Genomic DNA, 26,676 nt, shown 5'->3' with positions numbered 1-26,676 from the left:
CCCAGTCTCACTCGTCACCAGCTCACCAATTAAACCCACCAACGAACCACCCAAGGACACCCCATCCAATCAACTCCTGCATATCAAAAACATAGCTTCCCCACGGAACCTCACCAATCTCAATCCCCTCACCTCCCGGGCTTCTTGAAAGCAGACACCAAACTCACCACCCTCCTCGGCGGCGACGCCCCCTTCTCGAGCGGCTCGGCGTACTCGACCCGTCTGACGACCCTCGCCGCCTTGGCCGCGTGGTCCACGCCCGTCTCCGTCCCCGGCTCCGGCTCCTCCACGGCAGCACCGCGCTTGCGCTTGCCGGCCCTTGTCGGTACAGCTCCCGCCTTCGACACCGCGGCTGGTCTCCCTCTGGCTCGTGCTGTTGCCGCCGGTGATTGTGGTGCCGTTGGTGTTGTCGGTGTTGGTGCTGGGACAGCCTTCGCCGCCGCTGCCGCCGCTACTGCCGGTGAAGGCTGTGGTGCTTCTGGCGCTGACGCTTTTGTTGGACGCCGGGATTCCCTCGACCGCGCCCGGTTCGGCGTGCTGGGCGGGGGGGAAAGCGTAGAGTCGATGGTTCGGACCGAGGCCTTGCGGATGCGCTTGCTGCGGCGAGTGGGGAGTTGGATGGGCGGCTTATAGGAGGCGTCTTTGGAGGTTGTGGCTATCTTTTTGGATGGAGTGGTCTTTGGGCTGTGGAATTGAAGAGGTGGTCAGCATGTCGCTCAAAGGGGAGGGTGCATAGGTAGGTACCGACTTCTTTGCAGGAAGCATCTTAGGAGATACTGGTGCAGGTCCGGGTTCAGGCTCTGGGCCTCGGCTAACGTTGCTGTGAGCATTTGGAGTCTGATCTTGCCTCGGCCGGCGGCCGGTGGCCAACTGAAAGTCCGACCTAGAGTTGACGTCGATGGGGCCCTCGGGATCATCGATCGGCTTCTCGGCGCACTCTTCGATATGTTCCAGGCGCGAGTCGAACTGCCGGTCGAGTTCGACACCGCACCACGGGCAGTGCTTTGCATCATCACGCCCGTGGCCCTTGCAAAAATCCATGTGCTTATCGCGGTACGCTTCTGAGAACAAACTAAGCGGAGCAGCGCACTTCTCGCAGAACGGCGTCTCTGGAGGGATATCCCTATGGGCATGTCTCTTTCCAGTACTAGAGCCTGAGGCCGGCTTAGGGATTCGGTCTCCGCACATACCGCACGCTGACCAGTCGGTCTCGCGATCTTGTACGCCGGGGTAGCAGACATTGTCGTGGTGCGCCCGGTCTGTACGCACATTAAGCACCCGGTGGTCGCGCCCGCAGCGGGGGCAGAACTTCCAGCGCCCCTCGCGAGCTTGGTCAATGTGCGCCTCACCCGTGATCTCGATTCCTTCGTTCCCTGGCAGCGTTTCCAACGACTTGAAGATGTCGGAGTGCTTCGCGACATAATGCTGGTACCGCTGCTCCGGCGGCCAGTGCTGGAACAGCATTTCGTCGCAAATGCTGCACTTCTCTGCAATGTGAGTGTCTTTGAGATGCTGCTGCATTGCCAACGGCTGGCTAACTGGGTAGACGGCGTCGCAGCCAGGATACGGGCAATGTTGGGCACGCGACAAGATCAGATTTCGCATGTCATCATAGTCCCTTTGCAGGCGCCGGACCTCTGTCGGCGTCAGAACCGACAGGGAGACCACAGGTAAGCTATCACGGCCCAGGTTGAGCAGCGTGCCCATGGCCGGCGCATCGATCGGAATGTCCCTAACTATCTGCAAGTATAACGGGTTGGTGTAGCTGTTTGCCCGCACATGCATACCCCACTCGACGTTGGTTGCGGTTGGGAACGTGATCCTCTTTGCGAGACTTTCCGGAATAGCCTCGTGCAAGCTATGTAGGTGCTCTTGCCGTGCAGGTCGTGTGCGATTTGCGTTCGCCTCGCTCAGCCGCCCGCCTTTGGTCCCTCTCGAGTCCAGCAGGAAGTCGCTGTGGCCCGGGGATGAGGTCGGCCATTGCAAGGCAAATCTGTCGGGCCCAAAGTACGCCGAAAGAGATAGCGGTTGCTCGTCCCACGGCTTTACGGTCTTTAACTGCGGTGTCACGTTCTCATCCCACAACTGATAGTCGTAGTGTCGTGTCACTGTGGGAATCAAGTCACCTCGCAACGCTCGGTACAATGAATTGCTTGGCGTCTTGTAGATATCTCGGTAGCCGAATGGCTGCTCAGTTTCGTAGTCCCTAAAGCCTGAACTAACGTTAGTAGACCGGCACTCTCTCCAGGGCGGGTTTCCTCACTCGGCATCCTCTCTTCGTCTACAAGAGACACGTACACTTCGGGTTCGACGATCATCCGGCATATCGACCACCACTGGTCTTCGTCTGTATCTGGGCCGATTATAAGTTTCGGTTTGTTCTGGTGGGGGTTCATCGAATAGGCAGGGGTGGTGCTTGGCCTGAGAGAAGCGGCACCAGGGCGGTGCTGGGTAATGCTAATCAATGAGTGATCCGAAGAGTATGAGTTCTTGCCCATCCCTTTCGACCATATCTTCACCATCAGGTGGCGGAATTCGGTTATGCTTGTCGAATCCGGATCCCAGCGGAGTGCTTCTGTCCCCATACTAACGCCGCAGACGGTATACCGTTCAAAGACTGGGCGAATCGTGATGAACTGCGGGAACATGCTGAGTCCGTTGGCGGTGGGAGGCACGCCGGGCATCTTTTCCAGCCAAACCTTCCACTGGACTAGGCGGTCCACGACCGGCTGAAATTCCGAGCCGAGACTTCTGGCGGTCAGCGAAACTACTGATTGAGTAGGCTGTTCCGCGGAACTTTCTGAGGAATGGAAGAATCCCGTGCCTGGCAGATACACCTCGATCGACTTGAGTTTGGAAAAACTCTCGGACGACATGGAGCTTCGCACCAGGTCCATGATTGTCCGCTGCACAACCCTAACACTGCCCACTTCATCGTGTAGGATGTATTGCTTCTCATACGGACCTATGACGCCCGGAAGAAAAAGGTGCCAGCGGTCGCTGATGCGGCCTTTATGATCCCGAGGTTTTCGACCAGTTCTAGCCTGTAAACGGAGAACCGAATACTTGTCAACCTCCCATTTGTGAGCAACCGCGCTCCAAGATTGAGGGAGGAAAAGCAAGCCGCCGTAAGTGCCTATTCCGTGGCCGCCTGTGTTCCGTACCGAATCCGCAACGCTGAACCAGGCATCCGGGATCGCTGGGTAACCAGGCCGGCCTGGAATGCGACCGGCGGCAAGGACGCGGCAGATATGCGCCATCCATTTCGAATACAAGTTGGTGTACACGACGTCTGTGGGGTTGTCCGGCATCCGAAGGTAGGCAACATCAGGGCGCTCCAGGTCTCGCTCGTCAGCCCAGTCGAGAACAACTTCCATGACCTGGTGAGAAGGGCCAGGCTTCCACGTCCATGGTATGGGATCATCAGGCCCAGCAACGAAGAGAACTTTTTGATATACCTCCGGTCCGTTCACGTCTTCACCCAACCGTCCAAGTTGGCCAATCACCCATTCCCAGACCAAGTGATCATGGCTGTAGTCGCCAACACCGGCGCACCAAATAGTCAATCCGTTGTTTCCTTCGTCTTGGAGAAATTCATCCCGCTCTGCCTGAGTCTCGTACGTCTTCCTCTTATCCAGCAGATAGAGCGAGTAAGTCACGCCAGCACGGTTGTCAAGACACAACAGGCGGTCGACGGCATCAACAAAGGTGTAGAACATGTCGATCCGGAACCAAACAATTCCCTGGTACCCGTACAGCGGGATCCACCGCTCGTTGACGCTGGCAGTGTCGCCGCCACGAGGGGTCTCAAGCGGCGATGACAAGCCAAGCCTGGCCGACCGCCTACTTGGACGCCCGCTCGTTGCCGAATCATGGGATCGGATCTCCCGGAGACCGTTGCTCACAAAGCCACTTCCAAATGCCCCTCCGCGGAGCGAGAGCGGGCTAGACGCAGGGTCAGACGTCTTCTCCTCATCAGAGACTCCGCTCTCAGATGCGGTATCCTCCCGGTCAGTATCACCACCTCTCAGTCCCGAGAAAAACACCCGTCCTACGGTTGGATGCTCCCCCATCTGGTAAGCCTCCAGTTCTGGATCCGGCACTGCACCACGGTCAGCCAGCTTTCCCCCTTTCCATACTCGAACAATCCAAAAGTCAAGCACCCACCTCTCACAACATCCCTCCCAAAAGTCCTCTCCGTATAACAATTCAACCACCCTAACTCCCCCTCCCCTTTACCTTCGCCCTCGCTCTCATCCTCCTCCTCCTTCTCATCACCCTCCCCATCCTCATCCCCATCGCCCAGAGGTCCCACCGGCAACCCAAACCAAGCAAGGGTAAGTCTGAACGCCAGATCCGTGCCTTCCCCTTCCCACCCCTCAAACCTGCCCGACTGCAACAGCTCACGATAGGACCGTGCATTCTCCCTCTGTAGTTCCGCCAGCGCCGGGTTCTTCTTGGCGCGAGCCCCCACGCAGGGGATCAGCAGTTCCCTGTCTTGAGGCTCGAAATAGGCTTCGAGGATGGCGGGCAGGCTGTGATCTGGGCTGCGGAGCAGGAGGCGGAAGGCGGAGAGGACGGTTTGGAATTCGGGGGAGGAAGGGTCCGTGGTAATGGTGGCGGTTTGTTCCTGTCGGAGTAGGGGGGAAAAGGACGGGCTGCCGCCGCCGTCGTCGGTTTTGGATTCGGGCGGGTGGTGGTTAGTAGATCGTTTGCGGGTGCTGCGCTCGGGGCCTGGCTTTCGGATGCGTCGCCGCTTCGGAGGGGGTGTTACGGACGAAGGCGACGTGCGGTCGGCATAGTCGTCGTTGTCATCTTCTCTAATGCTGACCGAGCGCTTGGTGTGCAGTAGTGGTGATGGTAACGATGGCAGCGTGCCGTCCTTGCTGGCTACGCCCGGTGCCGGGGTTGCGACTAGGCGGCGCCAAAATGCCATTGTTGAATACGAGTTATTGATGGTGGTGGGATGTGGTCTAATGCAACACTTTGTTGGCCTCAAGGCTGAACTGCATCGTGTTTAGTGTTGGAAAGATCGTAACAAATAGAAAATCCAGACACGCCCTTGCGATGGAGCTTGGTTCCGTAAACATATTCGGAATGTGGAACAAAGGGGGATTCGACAGGCTGTGGCCGACGCATTGCTGCACTTGCATTCCAATCCAAGTGGGCATATTAAGCTTCGCGATACCAGGATTGTTCTTTGTCAAGAGCTTCGATGCCATCGGTCAAAGCTCTATCGCGAACCTGGTAACAAAGACACACTTCTGCATGCGATCATGGGGTTGTGGTGGGAGTATCCCGGAACAGGAAACCTCCTCTCGGAGCGTGTCCTCGACGTTGCTCTTAACAATGCCATCCCTGGTTTGGGACTCACCTTGGTCCAGTGACGGTGCAAATTGATGGTCTCCCAACAGCAGATTAGCAGCATGGATGGCCCTACCGGCCCGAAGGAACATACTCTCGTGGCTTCTTGATGTTTTCCCCAAGTATTAACACAAGTCAGGAAGGAGTTCGGATTTAAACAAGGACCTAAAGGTTTCAGCAAACTATAGCTCCTTGAACAGAGTGGCAAGAACTGTTCCCTCAAATAATACCACATTTAGCCTAGAAACCCGTGAATCGTAAACCAAAACAAAATGAAATGGTATATGACGCCTTGATCAAACGCTCTCCGTCTTCTCGCCCACCTTGGGCTTCTCAACGTCAGAAGTGTATGTCCCGGTGGGCGCGGATTCACCTCGCAAGATCTGTGTAAGACCGATCTCGGCATTAATCTCTTCCATACGCTCAAAGTCGGCCTGTGCGGTGCCTTCGGAACCGAAGATGACGTCCTAGTTCTGAATCAGTTTGGCGCCCCTTAATCACCAAGAACAGGGCAAAATCTTACCATCTCTTCCAAAGTCAAGCGCTTCGTCTCGGGCACGAAGAACCAGATGAACGCAGCGCCCATGTATGTCAACAATCCAAAAAGGACATAGGTTCCGTAGGTAATGCCGTCCAGCATGTCGGGTGTGACTTGCCCGACGATAAAGTTGTTCATCCAGTTGCTGGACGCGCCAAGCGCGACACCATACGGCCGAGTGCTCAGGGGCCAAATCTCAGCAATGATGATCCATGCGCAGGGGCCCCACGAGTAACCAAAGTGAACGACAAACAGCCAGACCATGCACACGGCTGCCCAGCCCGCCGCGGCATGCTGGTCCCAATTGCCAATGTTCTTGGCGACGATAACGGCGATGATGATGTGGCAGGTAGCCATGCCAATGGCACCAATCGTGAGCACGGGTTTGCGGCCAACACGGTCGATCCAAAGGACTGCCGGGATGGTGGCAAGGAGCATGACAATCCCAACAACGCCGGTTGCCAAAAGAGAGGTGGTGGTGTTGTCGAGACCAAGCTGCATGAAGATGAAAGGTGCGTAGTACAAAACGGCGTTAATGCCCGTCCACTATTCATCTGTTAGTCTCAACGCCCACCCCATTTCCAGGGGATCAGATCTCACCTGCTGGAAGAACATTGTTACGGTCGCCACTATAACCCGCTTGAACATAGCCATTGTCTGGAACAACTTCTTGATGGCCACAAACTGCAGTTTGAACGTGTTCCAAGCTGTCTGCTCACGCAGGTTGGGGAACATTTCAGCAATGCTGCGCTTCTCAAACAGAGACTGCGCTTTGATCTCGAGAAACTCGAGCTCGACAAGCTCGTGATCCCTCGGCAGGCCACGGAGGTTCGACAGCACCGTACGTGCTTCCTCTTCCCGCCCGTGGTGCATCAGCCAACGCGGGGAGTAGGGCATAAAGATCATGCCAAAGAAGAGGATCACGGCGGGAGCAAGTTGCAGACAAATAGGCGTCAGCCAGGCCGCATCAGACTGCGTCTCGAGGGTAGTGCCGCCGATGAAGTTTGTGCCGCTGTCTGTTGTCAGTCAAGCTCCTCAGGGGCATGGGAGCAGAGGCTTACTAGTCAATCCAGAAACTGATGAAAATACCAAAGCAAATAGCCAACTGCTGCGTAGCTACCAGCGCCCCACGAACCTCGGGAGGCGAGACCTCGGAGTTGTAGATCGGAATAATCATGGCAAGACTGCCCACGCCCATACCACTGTAAGGCAACGCCAAGTCAGCACCATACCGCGACAGCTCGCCAAGCCAGACTGTGCAAAGAGAAGGTGGAAACTAACGTTACGAATCGTCCGGCCAAAATAGCGTTAGGCCCAACCGTCACCGCCGTAGCCTGCACAATGACTCCGATGATGAACACGGCGCACGCGACCAGCACAGCATACTTTCTCGACAGCACCTCGGCAATAAAGCCAGAGAGCAGGGTGCCAATCCAGGCTCCCAGCTCCAAAATGGCCGTCAGCCACCCCTTCTTGGTCTGGTCCGTCGTATACTCCCCCATGTCTGGAGCCGGTCAGCAACACAGTCCGGACGGGGAATACAACCGGGTAAGGAGGAAATTGTGAGACGAACGCTTCCCAAAAGCCGGCATGGCCAACACGCCCGAGAACATGCCCTGGTTATACCCATACAGCACACCACCGATGCAGGCAAATGCGGCAACACGGAAGACGCGGAAGTTCTTGACCAATGCCATAGGGCCGCTCTTGCCCATCATCGCCTGGCGCTTGTGCAGCGCGGCATCGTAGATAGCGGCGGAGCCGACGTTGCCTCCGCCACCCATTCTCGCGGCCTGGATCGTTCGGTGTTGCTGTGACTGCGCAGTGTGCGGTTAACTGGGCGTATTTCGCTGGAAGGGCGGACTGTCGGTCGGGTGGACGAGACGAGAGAGGAGGGCAAGGGAGAAAGGACTGGGCCCTTGGAAGGGGGAGCAAGCGACGGGAACCGAGAAAAGAAAAGATTCCGGACGGGAGGCGCGATGTATGTAGGCGGGGGAAGCACCTTTTTTACCTTCCCCTGTCTCCCAGGCACCTGGATGAAAGGAAGCTACGACCTTAGCTACCCCAACCGCCATCGCCCAATACCACCCAAAGAGCCCCGTCCGTGTCAGGTTCATCTCGCCCGTCTCCATCATCCAATAGTCCGGGAACCGGGCATATGAGCCTAGATCCCACTGGCGCGCATCTGCATATTGCTCTGCTTACCTGTGGGTGAGGCCGCGTAGAGCAGGGAGCAATCAGGCGAGCGCATCAATTCCCCATCGCCGTGCCGTGCGTTGCATGCATGACTCCCTGCGTCCCTTCCCAGTCCCGGGAATGTTTTCTTTTCCCACAGTGCCCGTCTTTGCACCTCCCCCAAGTCCCCTCAGGCTTTCCCCTTACAAAAGAGCGAGGAAGGGAGGGGTAATCGGAAAACCCAGACCCAGCAGCCCATGCACTGTGCAGCAGTACAGGTTATGGGGCCTTCAATGTTGTCCAACCGTTCCGGATGAATGGTGATGGCAACCATTGGCCAGAGCGGATTCTTCTGCGGATCGCTCGCTGATCCTTTGGCCCTTGTCTAGCAGCGGGTTGTGGTTCATCTGTCCGCAATACCACCCCCAGTGCTTCTTTTCCCTCGGCGGGGATTGTTTACTCTCTCCCCTAGTCAGCAGCTTCGAGCTCCCTTGCTCGAATCTCTGGCACCGCCCATTCCTCTGGTCGTCATTCCAAACTATATTGACGCCGACATCGAGCCAAGAGAAGCGGAGAGCGCTCACCTCGCCGCCAAGCATCGGCCATCCCCTCTGCCGATCTTTTACTCCGGATTGGCCGGCACATCCCACATTACCGGCCGTCGTCCCGCAACTTTAACCTCCGAGAGGCAAGTGCTACTTCGTCGCTTACACTCCAGGCTACAGAGTGCCTGGCAGCGTCGCGCCCGGGCCATTTAGGCTGAATGCATCGTCCGTCTTTCCGCACGTCAGCCCATTGGAGCATTCACCTTGCTAACATCGGGCCTTTTTCTCGTCGGCAATCCTGCCTCTTTGCTCATCCACCCATTCACGGCAGAGCGAAGATGCTGGGGGGGGGGGGCGGGATGCGGGGTGGGGTTGGGCTTAGCTTTCGCGGACGAGGCTTACGCTAAGCGCAGGTAAGCTTTTTGCCAGGCCTCGGACCGTTGTGCCAGGTGATGGTGGCGTCTGGTAGTGGCTTGGTGGCTTGCTTTTGGCCCGCGCGCATCGGTCCTCGGATCGCTCGCGGCGGGGAAACTTTCCGACGGGTCAAACTGGAACGGACGGGACTGGGCTCGCACCTCGTTCGGACTTTTTGCCGTTTGTTTGTCTAATATTCTTGTTCTAGGTACTTGCCTGCATAATACCACTTACATCAACAAGATGGGGATTTGGGCATGCTCGCATTCCCACGATCTCCGACTTTATGGCCTGGCGTGCCACCGAGCCTCCCCGGGAGACCAATACAAACCACGGTTGGTCGCTATAATTGCTTTTTAAAAACCCAAACACCAGCAGGCAGGGCGGGAGTCCAGTCATTGGACCCCAACTCGCCGGCAGACGGGAGTGAGTCTGCGGGGAACGGCCTGTCACAGAGTGTTCATCTCGAGCTCGTGAAGGTGAAGCAGCACATAAACGGCCGACCCGGAGCACTGGATGCAAAGTTGCTGCAATGGACCCGAAAATACCTTTCCATGTGTTACCCATTCTCTGGGTTGGACCGTGTGTTGCTGGTTGGTCAGCAGCTCTCTCTTGACGGCGGCGGGGCTGCATCAAGCCCAACAACTGCACCAGCTCAACGATCCCACTACTACACGGAGGCTTGGAGGATATAGATTTACCACGGTTGCAACTGCCCTCGTGGAACAGCGTGACGAGGCGAAGGTAGTAAACGCTTCAGAACTTTTTGTCTGGATAACAAAGTAAAACATGGCGTGTTTACGATACCGCGTTATCGTTTGTTTGCCACGCCGCACTCGACCAAGCGCTGTGCCCAGTAAACTCTAGGTCCTTAGAACGCCATGCTCCCCGGATCTAATCCCCCGGTATCTGCTATCTGCAGGGTTCTACAATTTGCATAAGACGAGGGTCTAAATATTCGTGCTTCTAGATCTGGTGTTGGCCGAGCATTAGCGCCAGCAGGAAGCTACTGTATATGCTGGGGAAGCAGAGACACCGGTCCTTGGACATCTAGATGGATGGCACCTTTGTAACTCAGGAGCAGGTGTTGTCTGACAGCGTGAGGTGCTGCCCTTGCTTTGGAAAAATCCGCATAAGACTACGGAGATGGGAAGATTTTGCACGAATTGATCCCCGGGACGAATTGAAGTCGCATCATGCTCGGAGCCCATCAAGCCGGGCCCGCTCGGGTCGGACACGGACAAGAAGTGGGGCCTGGGCAGGCTGCTGGCACCCGACATGCCGCGGGACATGGCTGCCGTAGCACATGCGTCAGCGCCCACAACCTCGAGCTGTGAAATGACGTGTGTGTTTAATTCAGACTGGCAGGAAGCGATGGCGTAGATTTGTACAGTAAACATAATCTAAATAAATATCAAGAGCTTCAATTGCGCCAGTGCTGGCCGGCAGGTCTCCGAGGATGGCGCTGAAGCAAGCTCAAACCAACAGCATCCCGTTGCCCTTTGGGTAGGATCATACTGAGCTTAACTTGATAAGATGCGGCGCGGTGGCAGCTGTGGACGTGATGACGCTGTAGGCTTCGATTCTTCTATACACTTTGGCGATGGTCTTCGAGAAACACGGGCCATAGCCAGCCCTCGCTGGTCTGGCCTCGGCAGGCCACCCGGCGGTTTGGGAGCCCAAAAAAAGATGCCCGCCCACGGCTGAGATGCATCTAGTGTACTAACTCACGTGGGAAGCCGGCCGGAGCTGCAGCCACGGCTGGGCGCGGTCAAGCCAAGGTCTGAAATGTTTCGAAACAAATTCCCGTTTGGGCCCTGAGGCCAGGCTTCTCCCCTGCCATCTGATGGATATCATCCCTTCCAGCTGTGTGTTTAGGGCGAGATGTGCGTAAGTGACGTTGAGATTAGGTCGAGAGGCGCCCTGAACAATGACCCGATCGCTCGTGAGGGTGTATTGCTCCTGGGGTTTGCTACCACACCCGTGCCGCCCGGCGCAATGTCCAAACACCCCCGAAAGCATGAATTTTTCCCGTAGCGATATGGTTGCTATTCGACATGAACGGGTTGCGATGGAAAGGCGCGGCCTCTGGCTCTGGAGCGACTACCCTACGACTCCCAAAGACGCGACCGGCACAACACTATTGAGCTTTCATCTTATGCTCTTTTAAGCATACACTCCATGAAATTAATATGCTCAGAAACATCTATGAGACGCGCGCGTGTGTGTGGGTGTGTGTGGGTGTTATTGTCGATGGGCAAAGGTGAGAGAACCCGCGGCCAAAATCCGGTGCGGCAGGTTGCGACTGGCCCAACCGACGCCGAAACAGGCGTAGCGCAAAACGAATGTGTGCGCTGTACGCGGCAAAAAGTCGATCACCAATTTTGTGCATCGCCAAGCTCATACTCTACACTTACAATGCACCCCAAGCACGGCTTTAACGGCCGGCTTGACGATCCGCTGTTGTCGCTCGTGCTTCGAGGCAGAAACGCCGGCAGGCGCCCACTGAACTCAAACAACCGGCGTAATAAAGGGCCCAATGAGATCCGACTTTGGCAGATCGACACATTCAATACCCCAATTTTAGGCCCGTTTAACTATGTCCTTCATTCACTGGCATAATAGACCCCACTGAGAAAACAGGTGAATTGCCAACGGGTGACAAATTGACGCGCGCCTCCGCTTTCCGGCTGAAATTTTGGCGCTGGCTTCAAGCAGCCAATCCGCGTCCGTTGGAGAACCAACACGTTTCGTTTCATCTTAGACGTGGCAGCCGGCTCTCCACTGTCTTTGTCTGTTAGCAGCTGGCAGATAGAGCCGTGGGTAGCCCAGCTGAACCCCCAACCCCCAACGCTGTGATGCACCCCGCGGCTGCGCTCCACACTCCCGTCGCTTGTTGACCTGCAGCAAGCAGAGCGCGTCGACAACAAATGTGCAAACCGGTCGCTAACGGACCGAATGACGGCCCCTCTGCGTGATTGCAACGCTGTTACCGAGAGCTGCAGCCGTAATGTCCTACTCTAATTCTTGCCGCCAGCATTCGCGATACGCTTGCTCCTCGCCGTTGTCGCGCGCTAGAGCAACGTCAAAGCGTGTGCGTTGCAAAACGCGTCTGCCGATGGCGATAGCTTCACGCTGAGAGGATTCCGCTCTGTCGGGTCCGTTGGGGGTACTCAGGGGTCCCTTGCGGGTTAACCCATTGGCCTCTTTTGCGCGGCGGCCAGTCGCAGATTGGGCCGGATCCCGACCGCCTGCTGCCCGCGGCCGGCCGGCCTGCCATTGCAGGTTCTCTTGTTTACTCGTTTCTCACCGGGCCATTGTTTACGGGCAGCGTTGCATCCCTCGACGTCGCGCGGTTTCCGGTGCTCGCAAGAGCCAGGCCCAGCATCGACAAATGATTCTCGGACCGGCAACTACTACGTACGGGCACGGAAGGGGATTAGGGCCATCCCAAATGGGGTGCGGCGAGACGAGGCTTGTGCTCTGCACGAGGCTGGCGGCTAGCTCCTTCGAGCCGCTCCTTGGCTGGTGTGCTATTTTTTGACACGCCTGCACCGGTCCCGCTTCCCGCGGTCCACACGAGACGTTCCCCGATTCGGTGTTTCCCTTGGACATTTACGCCCATGACAGCAGCCGGTACTTTTGTGTCTGCGGAGCAGTCGAGAGCTGGCGAGGTCACGGCGCAGTACCGCACCATCGCCTAAGCGAACCAGAGATCTAGCATGGGATTCCCGCTGCTTGACGCCGTAGGTACTGGTGTAATATTTTCTTACTCTGTTCTGCTCTTCTCTTCTCTTCTCGCTTGGCCCTGCACTGCCATTGCCGCCAGAGGTTGGTTCTGGCTCTTGCCGGCAACTGGAGCTATCCTCTGTTGTTGCTACCCTTACCCCCCCTCCTCCTCCCCTTGTCCCTCGGCGTTCTAACCGCCCTAACGGAGATGCACCCCGGGAAGGCCTACTTCGTAGCCGCCCATCTCTCAAACAGACGCCTCCCGAAACCAGCCAGCCATTAGCAGAGGCCGCTGGCCGCTCAATTAGGTCATTCAGATACACATGCTCTGAAGCAAGCCTCTCTCCATTATACCCTTGTTTCAGATCGCTCAACCCCGGCGTTGCCCGCTTCTGTCTGCCAAGCATGGACCCACCGCGGCGGCCATGTTCTTAGCTCACCTTGTTTCTTCGTTGGTCTCCATCACAGCCTGGATATGCTATAAGTGACGGCCTCTCCTTCTCTGTCCGGCCGGCCCTCTAGCCAGTCTCTCAGTCTTAGCCCTCAGACCCGCCACCTCGCGACCCGATCACCATCGTTCCTCTTTCCATTTCATCTTTCCCAAGTTTTTTCTTAGCTGTCATCTCTCCATCGTTTCCTTGTCACTACTGGCTGCTGGCCTGCCCTTTTCGTTTGACACGAAACATTGCCTTCTCACTCCCGCCCTCGAGTCTCCGAGCGAGGCCGCACTGGGCGTCGACGCCGCTGAGATACCTGCCGACGAGAAGCTACGCGCGTTGAGAATTCGACCGCCGGGAAAGCAAGAGAGGGAGAGCAGCGGCTGAAGAAACTCCCCTCGTAACGAGCACAAGTTCGACCAAGGACGCCGAAGCTGTCACCAATATCGAGCACGAATTCCAGCATCTCTCGCACCGAGCGCCCGCCAGCATGTCTTATTATCAACCCCGGCAGCTGTCCGGGTTCTACCCAGATCTCACCTCGACCGGCGCCGGCCAAATCCCGATGCAGTCCTACGACCCATATGCGGTTGGTGCGGTGGCCCCTCTCCAAATCCCGACGACCGGCACAGCGATGGGTGGTCCCGTGGGCGGACCCATGCCGACACAACACCGGGCATCATCAGGCGCGTGGAACCAGGATGACGATCGGACACTACTAGCGCTGCGAGCGATGGGCAAGAACTGGAACCAGATCCAAAGGGAAGCCTTCCCGGGCAAGACGGGCAACGCTTGCCGGAAACGGCACGAGCGGCTGATGGAGCGCCGCGGCCAAAACGACTTTGACAACCGCAAGCTGGAGCGTCTCTGCAAGGAGTACATGAGCATGCGCAAGGAGATCTGGCAGCCGCTTGCCTCGCGGTGCGGCGAGAAATGGAACGTTGTCGAGATGCAGGTGTGTTTTTAGCGACCCATCCCCATTCAAACCATACACATAACCCACAAACACTAACCTCGCCCGGCCTCCCAGTGCATGTCCAACGGTCTCAAGAACATCCAATCCCACGCCCGCGCGCACGCGCGGCGCGAGCGCCTCGAGTCCGGCCAGCCGCTCACGGGCTACGATGACGACAGCGGCCTCGGCGGGCTGACGCCCATCGACGACGTCGACGTTGGCGACCAGAGCTACAGCAGCCCCGAGACGGGCGGCGCCCATTCCACCCCCGGCGGCAGCTCCGGCTCGGGCGGCTCCGGGGGCAGCAGCGCGGCCGCCTCGTTCGCCACCCACCTGCAACACCACGGCCAGGCCGTCGCCGGGTATGCCACCTACGGCGGGTACCACCAACCCACACACCACCACCACCACGGGCACGGGTACAGCAATAGCGTCTCGAGCACCGGCACGGCCCCCGGCGGGGGGTACGGCGGGAGCGGCGCCGGGGGCGGTTCCTCGAGCACGGGGACAAGTCCGTACCTCGGGCACGGGAACCGCCTGCCCAGTGTCGGGGATATGGGGATTGACGCTATGCTCAATCGAGGCCCCGGGGGTGCAGGGAACGGGCAGGTATAACGTTCCCTCTTTTACTTCGTTTTCTGTCTTAAACCCCCCATCGGTCTGTTCTACTACGCTACACTACGCTGCCGTCCTTAATACCCCCTCCTGTCTCTTTACGTTATTCTTTTTTTTTTTTTTTTTTTTTTTTCTCTTTTGTTCTACCTGGCTTTTTGGCGGTTGGGAAGCGAGCATCATGACGGCTACATCATTGCTGAGAAAGCAAAGCCTGCTTGGGAGGCGGGGAGGACTGTAAGCCAAAAAAAGAAAAGAGAAAAATGGCGTTCGCGGCGTCGGGGCATGGGTTGGTGGGGGCATAAGCGGATAGCATTGTTTCCGTCTATCGGGGGAGATGGGATACTCTTTCGGCATGTTTTGTCATGTATCACCAAATTTTCTTTCTTTTTTCTCATTTTTCTTTATTTTCCTTTTGTTACGAGGAACCATGGCGTTGATAGGAAGACTTGGAGTTTCGGGCATTGTTGTCTCTATCGGAGTTTTTGCTTTGGTTGGGTGGGTTGGGTTTGCCGGAGGCGTGGGTCGCCGGGTCGAAACAGGACCGGCCCGCCTCTAAACAGAGAATTGCTCTTATTTTTATCATCACTTTTGTGTGTCTCCCGATCTGTCTGGTTTTACGAACTCTCCTTTGTTTACTGCTTGTTTCACAGCATGACGTGTCTACCTTATAGATGGGTCAAGGCACCGGAAAAGACTTAGCTAATTGCGCGGAGAGCATTGGAGCCTGCCGTGATCCTTTCTCTTATTTCCTCATGATCAGTTAACGTCAGCATTCGCTTTTGTGATGAGGAGGCTGAGGCTTAGGCTTGATGGGGTGTGAGGCAAGGGCACAGCATTGTTGGTACGAGGTTGAGTTCCTGTCAAATTCTTTGCCGTGGCGGCACAGTACCGAGGAGGGACGTGTGGTTGGATTATCGTGGCCATGGTATGTATCAGGGAGGCGGTGGCCATGATTGGCTGTTTATGTACGAGCAACTTGGGATGAATAATAATAATTCATGATTTTGGCCCCCAAAGCTGTAAGGTCCTTTGCGGTTGTGTGGGTTGGACGAGGTGAAGGAGTTGTCCCTTCTATCTGGCGACGGCGATGGCAGCGGCGTGCAGAACTTGGTGCAACGCGCAATTTTCCTTCGGCGAGCTGTGAGCCCGATCTAGCTCCCGGCGGTCTGGGTACGAATGGGACCCGCATGGGAGCAGATGTCATGAGGATTCGTGGTGCGGATGGCGTAGGTAGTACTAGTCCCGAGCCGGGCTGCGCAGGATTGACCCCTGCGGTGCTGGGCCAGAATTTTGGAGACGCTTAATTGTAGAAACCGAGCTATTACAAAGTTACTAAGCTGCAAAGGAAGCTTTGGATGCTAGTGGATTATTATTGTGCTCACTTCAGGAAAAGTGAAAATGCGTTGAAACCTCCCCACTTCCGGCCAACATGCCATGGCCACGGTGTGGGATCCGCAGAGATAGAGTTCTGACATGCGCGGAGGTTTTGCACCGGAGTAACGAAATCTTACTGTATTCTCCTACAGATCTATGTTGTACAGGGCACAAAAAAAGATTGTTAAACATACCACGAATCTCCGGGCGGCGCATTGTTTGGTTACATAACCACGGGCCTTGGCCGGAAAATATCAGCGGACCCGCACCGACCCCGCACCGACCCGGGACTCAGGCCCCACTCCCGCTCCGGGTCCAGCGCCGGCTTCCTCGGCCCACTCGGCATCATCATCGTCGTCAAACCCGTCCTGTTCAATGGGCTCACCCGCGATGCTCCTCCACACCCTCGTCCACATCCCCTTCTTTTGCGCGAGCGCTAGCACCATGATAACGGGCAAATGCCACACGCTGGCCCAAAACAGGCCCCTGGCGCTGCCCTTGTGGCCCTCATGCTTCCAGAACTTGACCGCCTCCCGGATCAACCACAGATTGGCCGGCAGACTCGTCACGGCAAAACTCCACTCGGTCACGCCCGCGGCGCACAGGCCCAGGCAGAGCGGCACGAAAACAAGGCTGTACCGCAGCGCGACGCGCGCGTTCCGGGCCGGGTTCACCCAGCAGAGCATCCTCAGGCCGGCGGCCTTGTACTCGTCGCGGATGCCCCACGAGAGGGGCATGAAGTGGGGGAACTGCCAGGCGAACAGCAGGCCGGCGAAGAGCCAGCCGCCGAGGCTGGAGCCGTCGGCGGCGAAGAGCAGCTCGCGCCAGGTGCCGTCGGCGACGGCGCTCTCTCCGGCGGCGGCGGCCCAGCCCATCAGCGGCGGGATGCCGCCCACGACGGCGCCGACCCACGTGTTGACCGCCGAGACGCGCTTGAGCGGGGTGTAGGCGCCCGCGTACAGCGCGATGTTGGCCGCGCCCAGGAAGGCCACCGTCGGGTTCACCCCGACGTACAGCGCCGCCGTGCCCGCCGCGCCGCACCCGACGGCGAACAGCACGGCCGCCCGCGTGGTCAGCAGCCGACGGACCAGGGGCCGCGTCCGCGTCCGCGACATCTTGGCGTCCGTGTCGGGCTCGTAGAGCATGTTGAGGGCGTTGGCGGCCGCCGAGCAGAGCGTCGTCCCCGTCGTGAGGAAGAGGAGGGTCAAGGGCGAGAGCGACGGCGCGGTGGCTGCCAGGGCGTCCGAGGAGAGGAAGGCGGGGACCGGGTAGAGCGCGTAGGGCACCATGGCGGAGAGGACGACGAGGACGGTGAGGCGCGGTTTGGAGAGCGAGAGGAGGGCCGAGAGCTTGCGGCGGAGCGAGTCGGCTGGATGCGACGCCGCGTTGTTGGCGAGGAGGGCCGAAGCATCGGGGGGAAGGGAGCTGGCCATGGAGTTGGTAGGGGATTCTGAGTGCTGGGCGGCCGCATTGGCGGCGGCATTTCGTCTCGCGGCTTGTCGCCGGCGGTGCGGCAGGAGGGTATTGTCGGCTGTTGCTGTGGCCCCGGCCGCCGGAGCCGGGGCGTCACCCGGCGTGGGCGCAACTACTGATGTGCCATTGGAGCGGGCGAGGAGGCTGTTAGAGAGAAAGTAGCCGGCCCGGAACCGGTGCCGAAGAGAAACGGGTGCCGCCGGCGCTGCGACGGCAGAGGCAGGGGCGCGCAGCAGTGCCGGCTTGGAAAAGAACCTCTGTGACGTGGGTGACGGTTCGGCCCGGCGCAGTGCACGTCGCGTGCATTGCCAGCACACGTTCTCGAAAACGCCCGGCCGGGGTGCGATGCTGGATATTGGCGGCCGCATCGTCGGTTTCCGTTTAGGTGCCGGCCCGCATCTCCATCGCCGCTCGTCAATTGGCTTTTGGAGGGTTGGTCGGGTTTCGCTGAAGCTCCTTTGCTCGTTTTTTGGGTCCAACGTGATTGGCGTGGCAGCTGCTGCCGCTCTATGTGGCTTGGCATGTCGGTATGTGGCTGGTGCTCTGTTGGGGCTCCACAGTGACGTCGCAGCGACCAGGCCGTGACGGGATTGACAAGGGTGAATCCAGCAGCCCACCAGAAGCTCTGGCCCATCAGAACCACCCGCTGGAATTTGGAATACATCAAAGACTTGCATGACACTCTCGGTGACGCGGCAGAAACAGCCATGGGAAACCACGTGGTGTCTTCATCAAACTCTGCAAGCGCGCGTTCGAAGCGCCGACGGCTCCCTCAGCGGCTAAGGTACACGGGTTTATCCCCCTAGCCCCAAGTTCCCATGACAGCGTCTACGCCGCCAATGGCATCGGGCCTGCTTCGTAATTTCGGTCGCTCTCTGACAGCCGAACTTTCAAGGGCGCGCAGATTACATTGCGCGGTTCATCTGGTTTCGTCTCAACAACCGCGCGCCCTGTTTTGCATTTTTCAAGGGAATGCAAGTCTGAGCTTGGCTGGTGTTGTTCGGTGCCAGCCAAGCTCAGAATCGTCACTCCATTCACACCTCCATGGCCTCGATGGACGGCTAGTGCAAAGCTTAGCTTTGGCCCCAAACCTAGGCGGCTTGCGGATCGATCGCGGAGGCCACAGGACGCGGCCAACGGGATCTATGTAACGTGAGCAGGGGTATGATTCCCATGTGCGTCGAGAGCTGGCATTGTCGAGATTTCGGGATTATGACCCCCGAGGTGTCCGTGGAACTGCGAGGGTCAGCAGTCCGAGGAAAGGTGCAGAAGTGCTGCAGATTTCCGATCAGCCACTCGTGTAACGGCAAACTACCCCAAACGGAACCTAGGATGGCTGGGTTGCCAAAAGAGAAGTCTTTTAATTACTACTTGAGATGATCTCCTACCCTATTGCTTTTCCCGGGACCAGCTCGCCGAGCTCGCCAAGGCCGTCACCGGTGCTCCGTCACTGGCCCCACCCGGCCCGCTCTTCTTCAACCGACGATAGGCCCCGAGGGCGTGCCTTGCTGCGGGACACCATCATTTGGAAGATCACTCCATGTCTGTGGGCAAATATGTAGTCGAGCCTCTGAACTTGCTTCTTGCATAGCGTAGGAACTTATGTTGAGCTGTCACTACATGATTTTGAAATGGCCAGCCTGCTAGATCAGTTGCGGACATTGAGCGCAGTGGACTGTGACACGCTCGATGTTGAAGGCAAGTCGCCTTAGACAGACCTAGTTGCTTCGCATCTGACTTCCTGCAGTAGCCAAGAAGCTGGGGCCTTTTGTCGATTGCACGTCGAACCAGGTCGGTGCAATGACATGGAAAGGAGCGATCCTTGATTCCTTGGTGCTGACTCGGTGCCACCCGTCTAGGCCATTGCCTTTGCTGAGCTGAGCAAAGTCGACAACGATGGGACTCCCTTGCACCAGCAGTTAATCCTCGAGTCAATCAAACTCGCGCATTGGCAGTTTGGCAAGCAGTCGGATGCAACGCTCGAGGAACTTGCCGTCGAATTGATGGTGCGTCGCTACCCATTGTCGAACCATGACCATGTGAAGATACCAACGCGGTTAACAGATGGTCGGCCTCTCCCTACGCTTCGCCCCTCATACGACCGGCTACCTCCATGTCCAGACAAATCCAATTCGAGCGTATTCGACGCAAAAGACTGTTAAGAACGCCGAGAGTTAGATAGCGGAGAAGCCTTGTAGCTCTAACGCTCGCTGACATGTCACCCAGGAATAGTATCACACTTCAAGCAGCTCGCACCAGAGTTCGACGCCAGCCGTATCTGCATTAAGATCCCCTCCACTTGGGAAGGATTGCAAGCCTGCCGCGAGCTCGAGAAGCGAGGAATTTCCACTCTCGCAACAACCGTCTTTGGACCGGAGCAGGCTGTGCTGGCGGCTGACGTAGGGTGCACGTATATCGCGCCCTATGTCAACGAGCTACGCGTGCACTTTGATCCGAGGTACGTTGCCTAGGAATCAATCCCTCTTAACCTATCCATCCATCTACTCTTTTTCTTCATTCGAAATACCATCATCAGGTCGCACATACCCCTCGTTTAATGCACGTGACAAGTTTTGATGTCTACTGTGTATTGTTTATCTTCTCAAACTTGCACCAACAACAAAAAAGCTAAGAGCGGCACAGCTACACCGACACCAGGCCAGCGCTCCTCCTCTGTGGCGCGGCACAGCGGTATATGGAATCGAAGGGGAAGCGAACCCAGGTTGTCGCTGCGAGCTTGACCTCGATCGAGCAGGTCCTGCGGCTCGCCGGCGCGGTGCGACACATCACCGTGTCGGCGCCGCTGCTGGAAGAGCTAGCTGCTATTGACCTTGCCGGGTGGAAAGGCGGCGAGTTAATCGGGCAGGTTGGCAAGTCTACTGCTGGTTTAGGAGGCGGTGCCGGCGGCACGGAGTTGGGGGCCGAAAGTTGGGACAAGCTGGAACAGGTTGGGCGAGAGCAGACGCGCTGGCGGATGGCAGTTACCATGTCTGAGGCGGAATGCGAGAGAAAACAGCTGCAGGCGATTGTGATCTTTGTTGAGATGCAGGAGAAGTTGGAGGAGATGGTTCGCAAGGCGGATGTTGAGGTGCGAGCGGGATCGGCCTGATGGTCTGAGCCACGGGCCGGTTCCGGGACGGGAAACATCGGCAGCCATGAAACGGGGCCGGAGTCGCCGGACACTGGCCCACCCGAGCCCTTGTTTCGAGCATGCACTGCCCTGGTTGGACATTAGGCTCCCTAGTTCTACGGGGAACCGTACTACAAGCAAGGGGTCAGATCCCAACACGACGTTTATTTGCCTTCACATAAACACCTCCCAATCATTGCCCCATCCTTACTGAGCATGTGCCTCTCCGATACCTGCTTTGGTAAGATGAAGGGGATATGCAGGCGAGCACTGCCCATCAGGGGAGGCCCGCTGTGCCGGGAGGGAATCAAAAAATCCTCCGGCATATCAAGAGAAGAATTGTGGAAGTTTTGGATGCATTACATGAACCCCGACGGAAAGAAGGCTTCCTCCAACGGTAGGCGGGAGGCGCATTATCTCCAGGTTAGTAATGGGCGACTTTGACAGGCAGCTAAGCTTGTTTTCCGTGCCGCAGGGAAGCAGTCGTGAATTCTATTTCACCTAGAGTCTGATTCGGCAAATCCGGTTATGTCGTTGGCAACCTGAAGCTAAGCGAGAACTGGGCAACAGGTCGCACGAAGTTTACGGTGAGTTTTGAGAGCCTCATGTTATTCCATGCAACGTCTAAACCACAAACGGTTATAAGATGCTGTCACTAAATTCAGACATTTTTCCACTTGCTGTATCTACTATCAGAATCAGGCCCTGCTGTCTAAGTGCTATTTTGAGTGACGCTAACTACGGCGTTTCTCCGGCGGTGATATGCAGGACAAGGGCATACGAGGGACGATAATCAGTCTCATAATGCCATTAACAAGTTAAGCAGGCTGTGGGTTGCACTGAAGGTGCAGTCGTGTTTGTAACATGCCTCGGGTAGAGGAAGTATGACAGGGAGCCGACCGGGGTGTGCATATAAGTCTTCGAATCAGGTTTGATAGCGGGCATGTGAATCATGCTCTTCGTAACTTCGATTCATCTGGGTGAGTTAATCGACGGTGGAAGTTGCGAGGTATACGGTCAACTACTAGATGCCAAGTTCACGGAGCAGGACGAAGAAAGGAACAAAAACATAAAAAATAAAATAAAATAAAAAAAGAGCAGGTAGTGAATAGCGAGAAGCTATAACTCGGTAATGCTATTGGACTGTTAACGACAGTTAATACCATGTACGCAGCTTGAAGCGGCTGCTGGCATATGCCCCCCCAAGCAAGAGATACGCTGAGGCTGATTAATACAATAATCAGGGTAATCAACGGGCGATCCTCACCTCAATCTATGCATAAAGATTTACCTATAGACCCGTGCAGAGGCTGTCTGCCAGTCAGTCACATCCCGTGTCAAGGATGGGCAACCTCAAAGTAAGCGACAAACTACGGGCAAGTAATATTGTCCTTTCCACACTAGAAAGAGGTTGAAACAGGTACTACACATCCGTTCCTTGGATATGGCACGTCCTGCAGAGACAAATACCCAGAAGCTTATTCGCGAGCCGCATTCCACACACCAAGATGTATCAAGGACAACAGTCGCGAGTTATCGAGATATCACACCCTAACAGCGTAAGAGCAAAGGACACTTGCATCATGGTGGTGACATTCCATTACTATACACCCCCACCCCCTCGAAGAAAAATTAGAAATAACTATACATCCGGCAAACAAAGCAAACCCGAGTCCTGAAACACCGCTGCACCATGAAACCCTTCCAGTCCATGAATGAACCACCCGATGAATGGTCCGTGATATTGCGTACTGAGTAGACGGTATTAGTCCCCCATCGCAGATCTGTCCAACGCCAAAACACCCCAACCCAACCACGGCCCGTCCCGCTCACGGGGGGTAAGTGAACGAGCAAAAGCGGTAGGTATGCAAAACCAGCCCAACCCAACCCAGAATAAGGCAACGCCCTTTCAGAGCAGACAGACAGAGAGAACACATCCCTCACCTCCACACCATACTGACCTTGGAGCGCAACCCACTCCCGCTCTCGCCGGCCGCAGGGCCAGGTCCATTGACCCCAGCCGCAGCAGCAGCAGCAGCAGCAGTGGTGGTGGTGGGGCCGATGGTGATCCTCCTAGCCTTACCACCCACGACGCCGTCGAGCGCGCCCAATCCCTTGAGGCCCAGCCCGGCCGACGACGGACTGCCCTCCCTCTGCTCCCTCAGGCTCCCGCCGAGGTTCATCCTCCTCGCCTGGCCGGGGGTCAAGCTCCTGCCGACCCCGGCGCCGCCCAGGAACGACCCGCCCTCCCAGGAGTGCTGCGCGGACCGCGCCAACGACGGCGGCGAACAGCTGATGGGCGGGGACCGCCTCCTCTCGTACGCACCCCCGCCGCCACCGCTGCTCCGCCTCTGCCGGGAGATGCCGTTGGTGGCGCTCGACGAGCCCGAGTAGCTCGCCGAGGCGCGATGGGTCGACCCCGCCGACGAGATGCGCTTGGCGTTGGACGAGGCCGTGCCCGACATGAGGGAGAGCCGTTCGCGGCGCTTGGCCGATTGCAGGGCGTAGCGGATCTTGAGGGGGTCGATCGACGCGGCGGCGAGGTCGTTGTTGTTGTTATTGTTCTTGTGATTAGAGGAGGACGATGAGGAGGTGCTGCTGCGAGGCTTGGGCGAGTCCGACTCGGAAGCAGAGCCGTACGACAGGCGCGGCAGGCGCGAGGAAGGCGAGGTTCGTTGCCTCTCGGCTGGAGGTTGGTTTTCGTCGAGAGCTGAGAGCAGACTGCTGGGTTTGGGGCTGATGCTCCTGGCTCTGGCCTGCGGAGGGGAGAGCGTGTTGGCTGCGCGGCTGACGGGCAGGCTGCGTAGTGGGGACGGGCGGGATTCGTCGTTGTCGGAGGACCCGGAGCCGGTTAGGCTGAGGGAGAGCGTTGGGGGGACGGGCGAGCCGTTGCCCGGTTGTTGCGGGACCCGTGCTGTCTTGGACAGGAAGCCGGCTTGGAACCGGTTCGGTTTGCCGAGCGGCAGTGTTGATACGTCAGGAAGGGTGAGGGTCGGGCTAGATCCTCGGGGCGAGTCCATGTGATTGAGGTAAGATGGCACTGGGGGACGGGACGGGAGCGGCTCCTCGGGTGATGGCTTCGCTGGAGATGAGAACCTCTGCGGCGTCTTCTCAAAGTCGGCTAGCGTTCCTTCTTCGGTCTCGTCGTCGCGCCAACGCACAGAATGCTTCTTCTTGACCGGAGTGAACGACACGCTCTTGCGTGCGGTGCCGATCTTGCGCCGCCGCGGCGACGCCTTCACTGGAGAGACGAGCACTTGCTGCTGGGCGGCTGAGAGGGCGGCTAAACCAGGGGCCGGAACGGGCTTGGTGTGGATACTGAGCGACTTCTTGCGCTTTGGGGTGCCACGCTTGGTTGGTGGGAAAAGTTCGACGGGCATCATGGAGCCGTCAGGCTTGACGACGTGCGACGCCGCAGAGTAGCCAGTCTCGAGAAGACGGTTGATGATGGTTTTGGCGTGCGCAACGGCCTCTTCCTCGCTCATATTCAGCGTCTCAGATAGTGAAGACAAGATGTCGAACTGCGCCGTCAGGAGCACCTGGAGCATGGCCGCATCACCGGCCTTGTCCTGCTCCAGTACCTCTCGATATGCGTCCCGCATGAAGCTCGTCTTGAGCATCTCGGCTTCTCGGGATAGAGTATCCCTTTCCGAGCCATCCAGAACACCATCTCCGGTCGGCAACTGAGCAGTGCTGTGAGTCAGGGCCGAGTCCAGCACGCGCTCCCAGTTGGACCGCTCCAGCCGCTGATGGATGTGATGCCGGCTACTTTCCAGCTCAATTAAGATCCCATGTGCAGTCTTGCGCATTGCCGACAGGTTGGAAGGCATCGACTCTTCGTCTCCTCGCGCATCGCATACCGTATCAAACGCAGCAATCCAGGCGGAGAGCAACCCGATCCGCCGCTCGATGGCCTTCAACTTCTTCATCAGGTTGACCTTTTCCTGACGCTCCGAAGCCGCCTTTTCGTACGCAGTCCGCAGGCGCATGACGCCCTCGCGTACCACGCCGTCCCGCTTGTCCATCTGCTTCCGGAACTTGGCGAAGAAGATCTTCTCGGCGTCCTTCTGCTGCGCCTTGAGCTCGTTGATGAGGGCCATCTGCTCGTCGATCTTGACCAAGAAGTCCTTGACGTGGCGATTGACGTTGAAGACGTTGCGCGTGACCTTTGTCTGGATGTTCTTGGCCCGGTTGGCATAGCGGAGCGTGTTCTGCGTCTCGTCAAAGTGCTCGCTCGACGGGCTGACGCAGACAATCATGACCGTCTTGCAGTTGCCGCCCAGGGAGAACTTGAGCAGGCGGGTGAGCTTGCTGTTACGGTACGGCACGTGGTTCTTCTTTCGCGGATCGCACAGGGCGTTGATGCAGCTTCCGAGGGCCAATAGCGACTTGTTGATGTTGGCGCCTTCTAGCAGTCTCTCTCCCCGATTCTTGGTGGCGCTGGCGCGTTCACTGCCTGCCAGATCGATGATGCTCAGGGTGGCCATGGTATGCGGCTCGTTGACGTCGGCGTTGCGGTCCTTCTGCGCAACATTGATTTGCAGAACGGCGTGGGACCGTGATGACACGGCGTTTGCTGCCGTCGGCGACACGGTGCGGTACTCGTTACCCTGAACTATCATGTCCATGACCTCCTGCACATCCTTGGGGCGGTGGCTGGTGAGGCCGGCTACCGTGACGGCTTGGTTCGAGTCCTCACGGAGCATGAGGCCCTGTTTGCTGCCGCCCGGAACCAGCAGGTCGCGGATCGTCTCGTTGTAAATCTCGAGGTATGAGAGCGTGACCTCGGTGGCCTTCTCGTTGCTGCGCTCCTGGATCTTCTCGAAGAGCTCCTGCATGGTCAGGAAGATGATACCTGGTTGCTGCGAGGTGCCCGTGATGGTGTGAGTCTTGCCGCACCCGGTGGCGCCGTACGCAAAGACTGTGGCATTGTAGCCGTCGAGAACGCTATCCAAGAGGCCTTTGGTAGTGCCTTCGTAAACGTCGGCCTGGGACGCATTGTCGTCGAAGATGCGGTCGAACGCGAACACCTGGTCCTTGACTTTCTTGCCGGCGGTGGGCACGACTGATCGGGTGAACTTCTGGACCGGGTTGTCCTCGGGCGGGTCGAATACTCTGTGATGGTGAGTGAGCACGAAGTTGTCGCCGTGCCAAGGTCGGGAAGCTTACAGGCATCTGTCGTCGACCACCTTGATGACCGATCTGATGCCGCGCTGGTGCAGCTTGGGGGCCGGGGCTGCTGCAAGAGATCCGTCTCCGAGGAAGACTGTGCCGTCGTCATTCCTGACTCTGGCCGCGAGTTAGCATAGCCGTGGGCAGCCGGGAGCCGGGAGCCGGGGCGGATGGAGCTTACAGCTGGGCAGCCTCTCGGATAGTAAAGGGTCGCACTCGCACTGTCGGGAAAGCGAATGTCAGCGGTCCTGTAAGGCAATGGGGAATGCCATTGTAGTCCTACCCGCGACGGTAATAGATGAAGCGTTGGGGTCCATCGTGGCCGCTCGGGTGCCAGTCGCCCTCGCCCTCTGGCTGTGACCGACGGGTCGATCAGGTCTGCGGAAAAGCGAAAGTCAACAAAGCAAAAGTGGCTCCGCCGTGCCGGTCAACACTTGGATACAGGAGGAGAGGTCGCCGTCGGTTGGCGATAGACCGGTCACTGGATGAATGAGCGCAGTTGCGGAAGTGGTCGCAGGGCCGAGAGGCAAAGCACAGTCAATTGCCTGGAATTATCGAGGGAAGAAGGGGAGATGGAAATGACGTTGCTTGTCCTCGATGGGCTCTGGCTGCAATTTCTCGCCTGGGATTGGCGCATGGACTGTTTTGGTTTGCTCCAAGTGTCTCGTTTCCGTAGCGACCGTTTAGTGGGGTCGGCTTTTAGCACCTGGCTCCTGAAACGCAGTGGGGCTTCTCCGCTGGAATTGTTCCACTGC

General features: G+C 57.6%; 6 protein-coding genes across 6 annotated transcripts; 2 read left to right on the top strand and 4 right to left on the bottom strand.

Moving 5' to 3' along the window:
* Positions 1 to 128: 128 nt before the first annotated feature.
* MFIFM68171_07970 (uncharacterized protein) lies at positions 129 to 4,936 on the bottom strand (the record flags this gene model as incomplete). Its single annotated transcript, XM_071063390.1, has 4 exons — positions 129 to 684; positions 749 to 2,213; positions 2,264 to 4,102; positions 4,168 to 4,936. The coding sequence occupies 4 exons, from the start codon at positions 4,934 to 4,936 to the stop codon at positions 129 to 131; spliced, it is 4,629 nt and encodes a 1,542-aa protein (XP_070919491.1).
* Positions 4,937 to 5,660: 724 nt separating this feature from the next.
* On the bottom strand, positions 5,661 to 7,686 carry MFIFM68171_07969 (Hexose transport-related protein; the record flags this gene model as incomplete). The annotated part of the gene is made up of 6 exons (XM_071063389.1): positions 5,661 to 5,831; positions 5,888 to 6,448; positions 6,503 to 6,914; positions 6,964 to 7,104; positions 7,184 to 7,406; positions 7,476 to 7,686. The coding sequence occupies 6 exons, from the start codon at positions 7,684 to 7,686 to the stop codon at positions 5,661 to 5,663; spliced, it is 1,719 nt and encodes a 572-aa protein (XP_070919490.1).
* A 6,006-nt stretch (positions 7,687 to 13,692) lies between these two features.
* Positions 13,693 to 14,772, top strand: MFIFM68171_07968 (Myb family transcription factor; the record flags this gene model as incomplete). Its single annotated transcript, XM_071063388.1, has 2 exons — positions 13,693 to 14,157; positions 14,233 to 14,772. The coding sequence occupies 2 exons, from the start codon at positions 13,693 to 13,695 to the stop codon at positions 14,770 to 14,772; spliced, it is 1,005 nt and encodes a 334-aa protein (XP_070919489.1).
* A 1,628-nt stretch (positions 14,773 to 16,400) lies between these two features.
* Positions 16,401 to 17,987, bottom strand: COX10 (Protoheme IX farnesyltransferase, mitochondrial; the record flags this gene model as incomplete). Its single annotated transcript, XM_071063387.1, has 1 exon — positions 16,401 to 17,987. The coding sequence occupies one exon, from the start codon at positions 17,985 to 17,987 to the stop codon at positions 16,401 to 16,403; it is 1,587 nt and encodes a 528-aa protein (XP_070919488.1).
* A 1,263-nt stretch (positions 17,988 to 19,250) lies between these two features.
* MFIFM68171_07966 (Transaldolase) lies at positions 19,251 to 20,728 on the top strand (the record flags this gene model as incomplete). The annotated part of the gene is made up of 6 exons (XM_071063386.1): positions 19,251 to 19,317; positions 19,367 to 19,410; positions 19,479 to 19,625; positions 19,684 to 19,792; positions 19,846 to 20,077; positions 20,263 to 20,728. The coding sequence occupies 6 exons, from the start codon at positions 19,251 to 19,253 to the stop codon at positions 20,726 to 20,728; spliced, it is 1,065 nt and encodes a 354-aa protein (XP_070919487.1).
* Positions 20,729 to 22,689: 1,961 nt separating this feature from the next.
* KIP3 (tubulin-dependent ATPase kip3) lies at positions 22,690 to 26,238 on the bottom strand (the record flags this gene model as incomplete). Its single annotated transcript, XM_071063385.1, has 4 exons — positions 22,690 to 25,864; positions 25,919 to 26,038; positions 26,103 to 26,142; positions 26,205 to 26,238. The coding sequence occupies 4 exons, from the start codon at positions 26,236 to 26,238 to the stop codon at positions 22,690 to 22,692; spliced, it is 3,369 nt and encodes a 1,122-aa protein (XP_070919486.1).
* Between the last annotated feature and the right edge of the window lie 438 nt (positions 26,239 to 26,676).

The sequence above is a fragment of the Madurella fahalii genome (assembly GCF_045866475.1).
Source record: "Madurella fahalii IFM 68171 DNA, scaffold_4, whole genome shotgun sequence".
Classification (NCBI taxonomy): domain Eukaryota; kingdom Fungi; phylum Ascomycota; class Sordariomycetes; order Sordariales; genus Madurella; species Madurella fahalii.
This window is presented reverse-complemented; position numbering and strand designations above follow the sequence as displayed.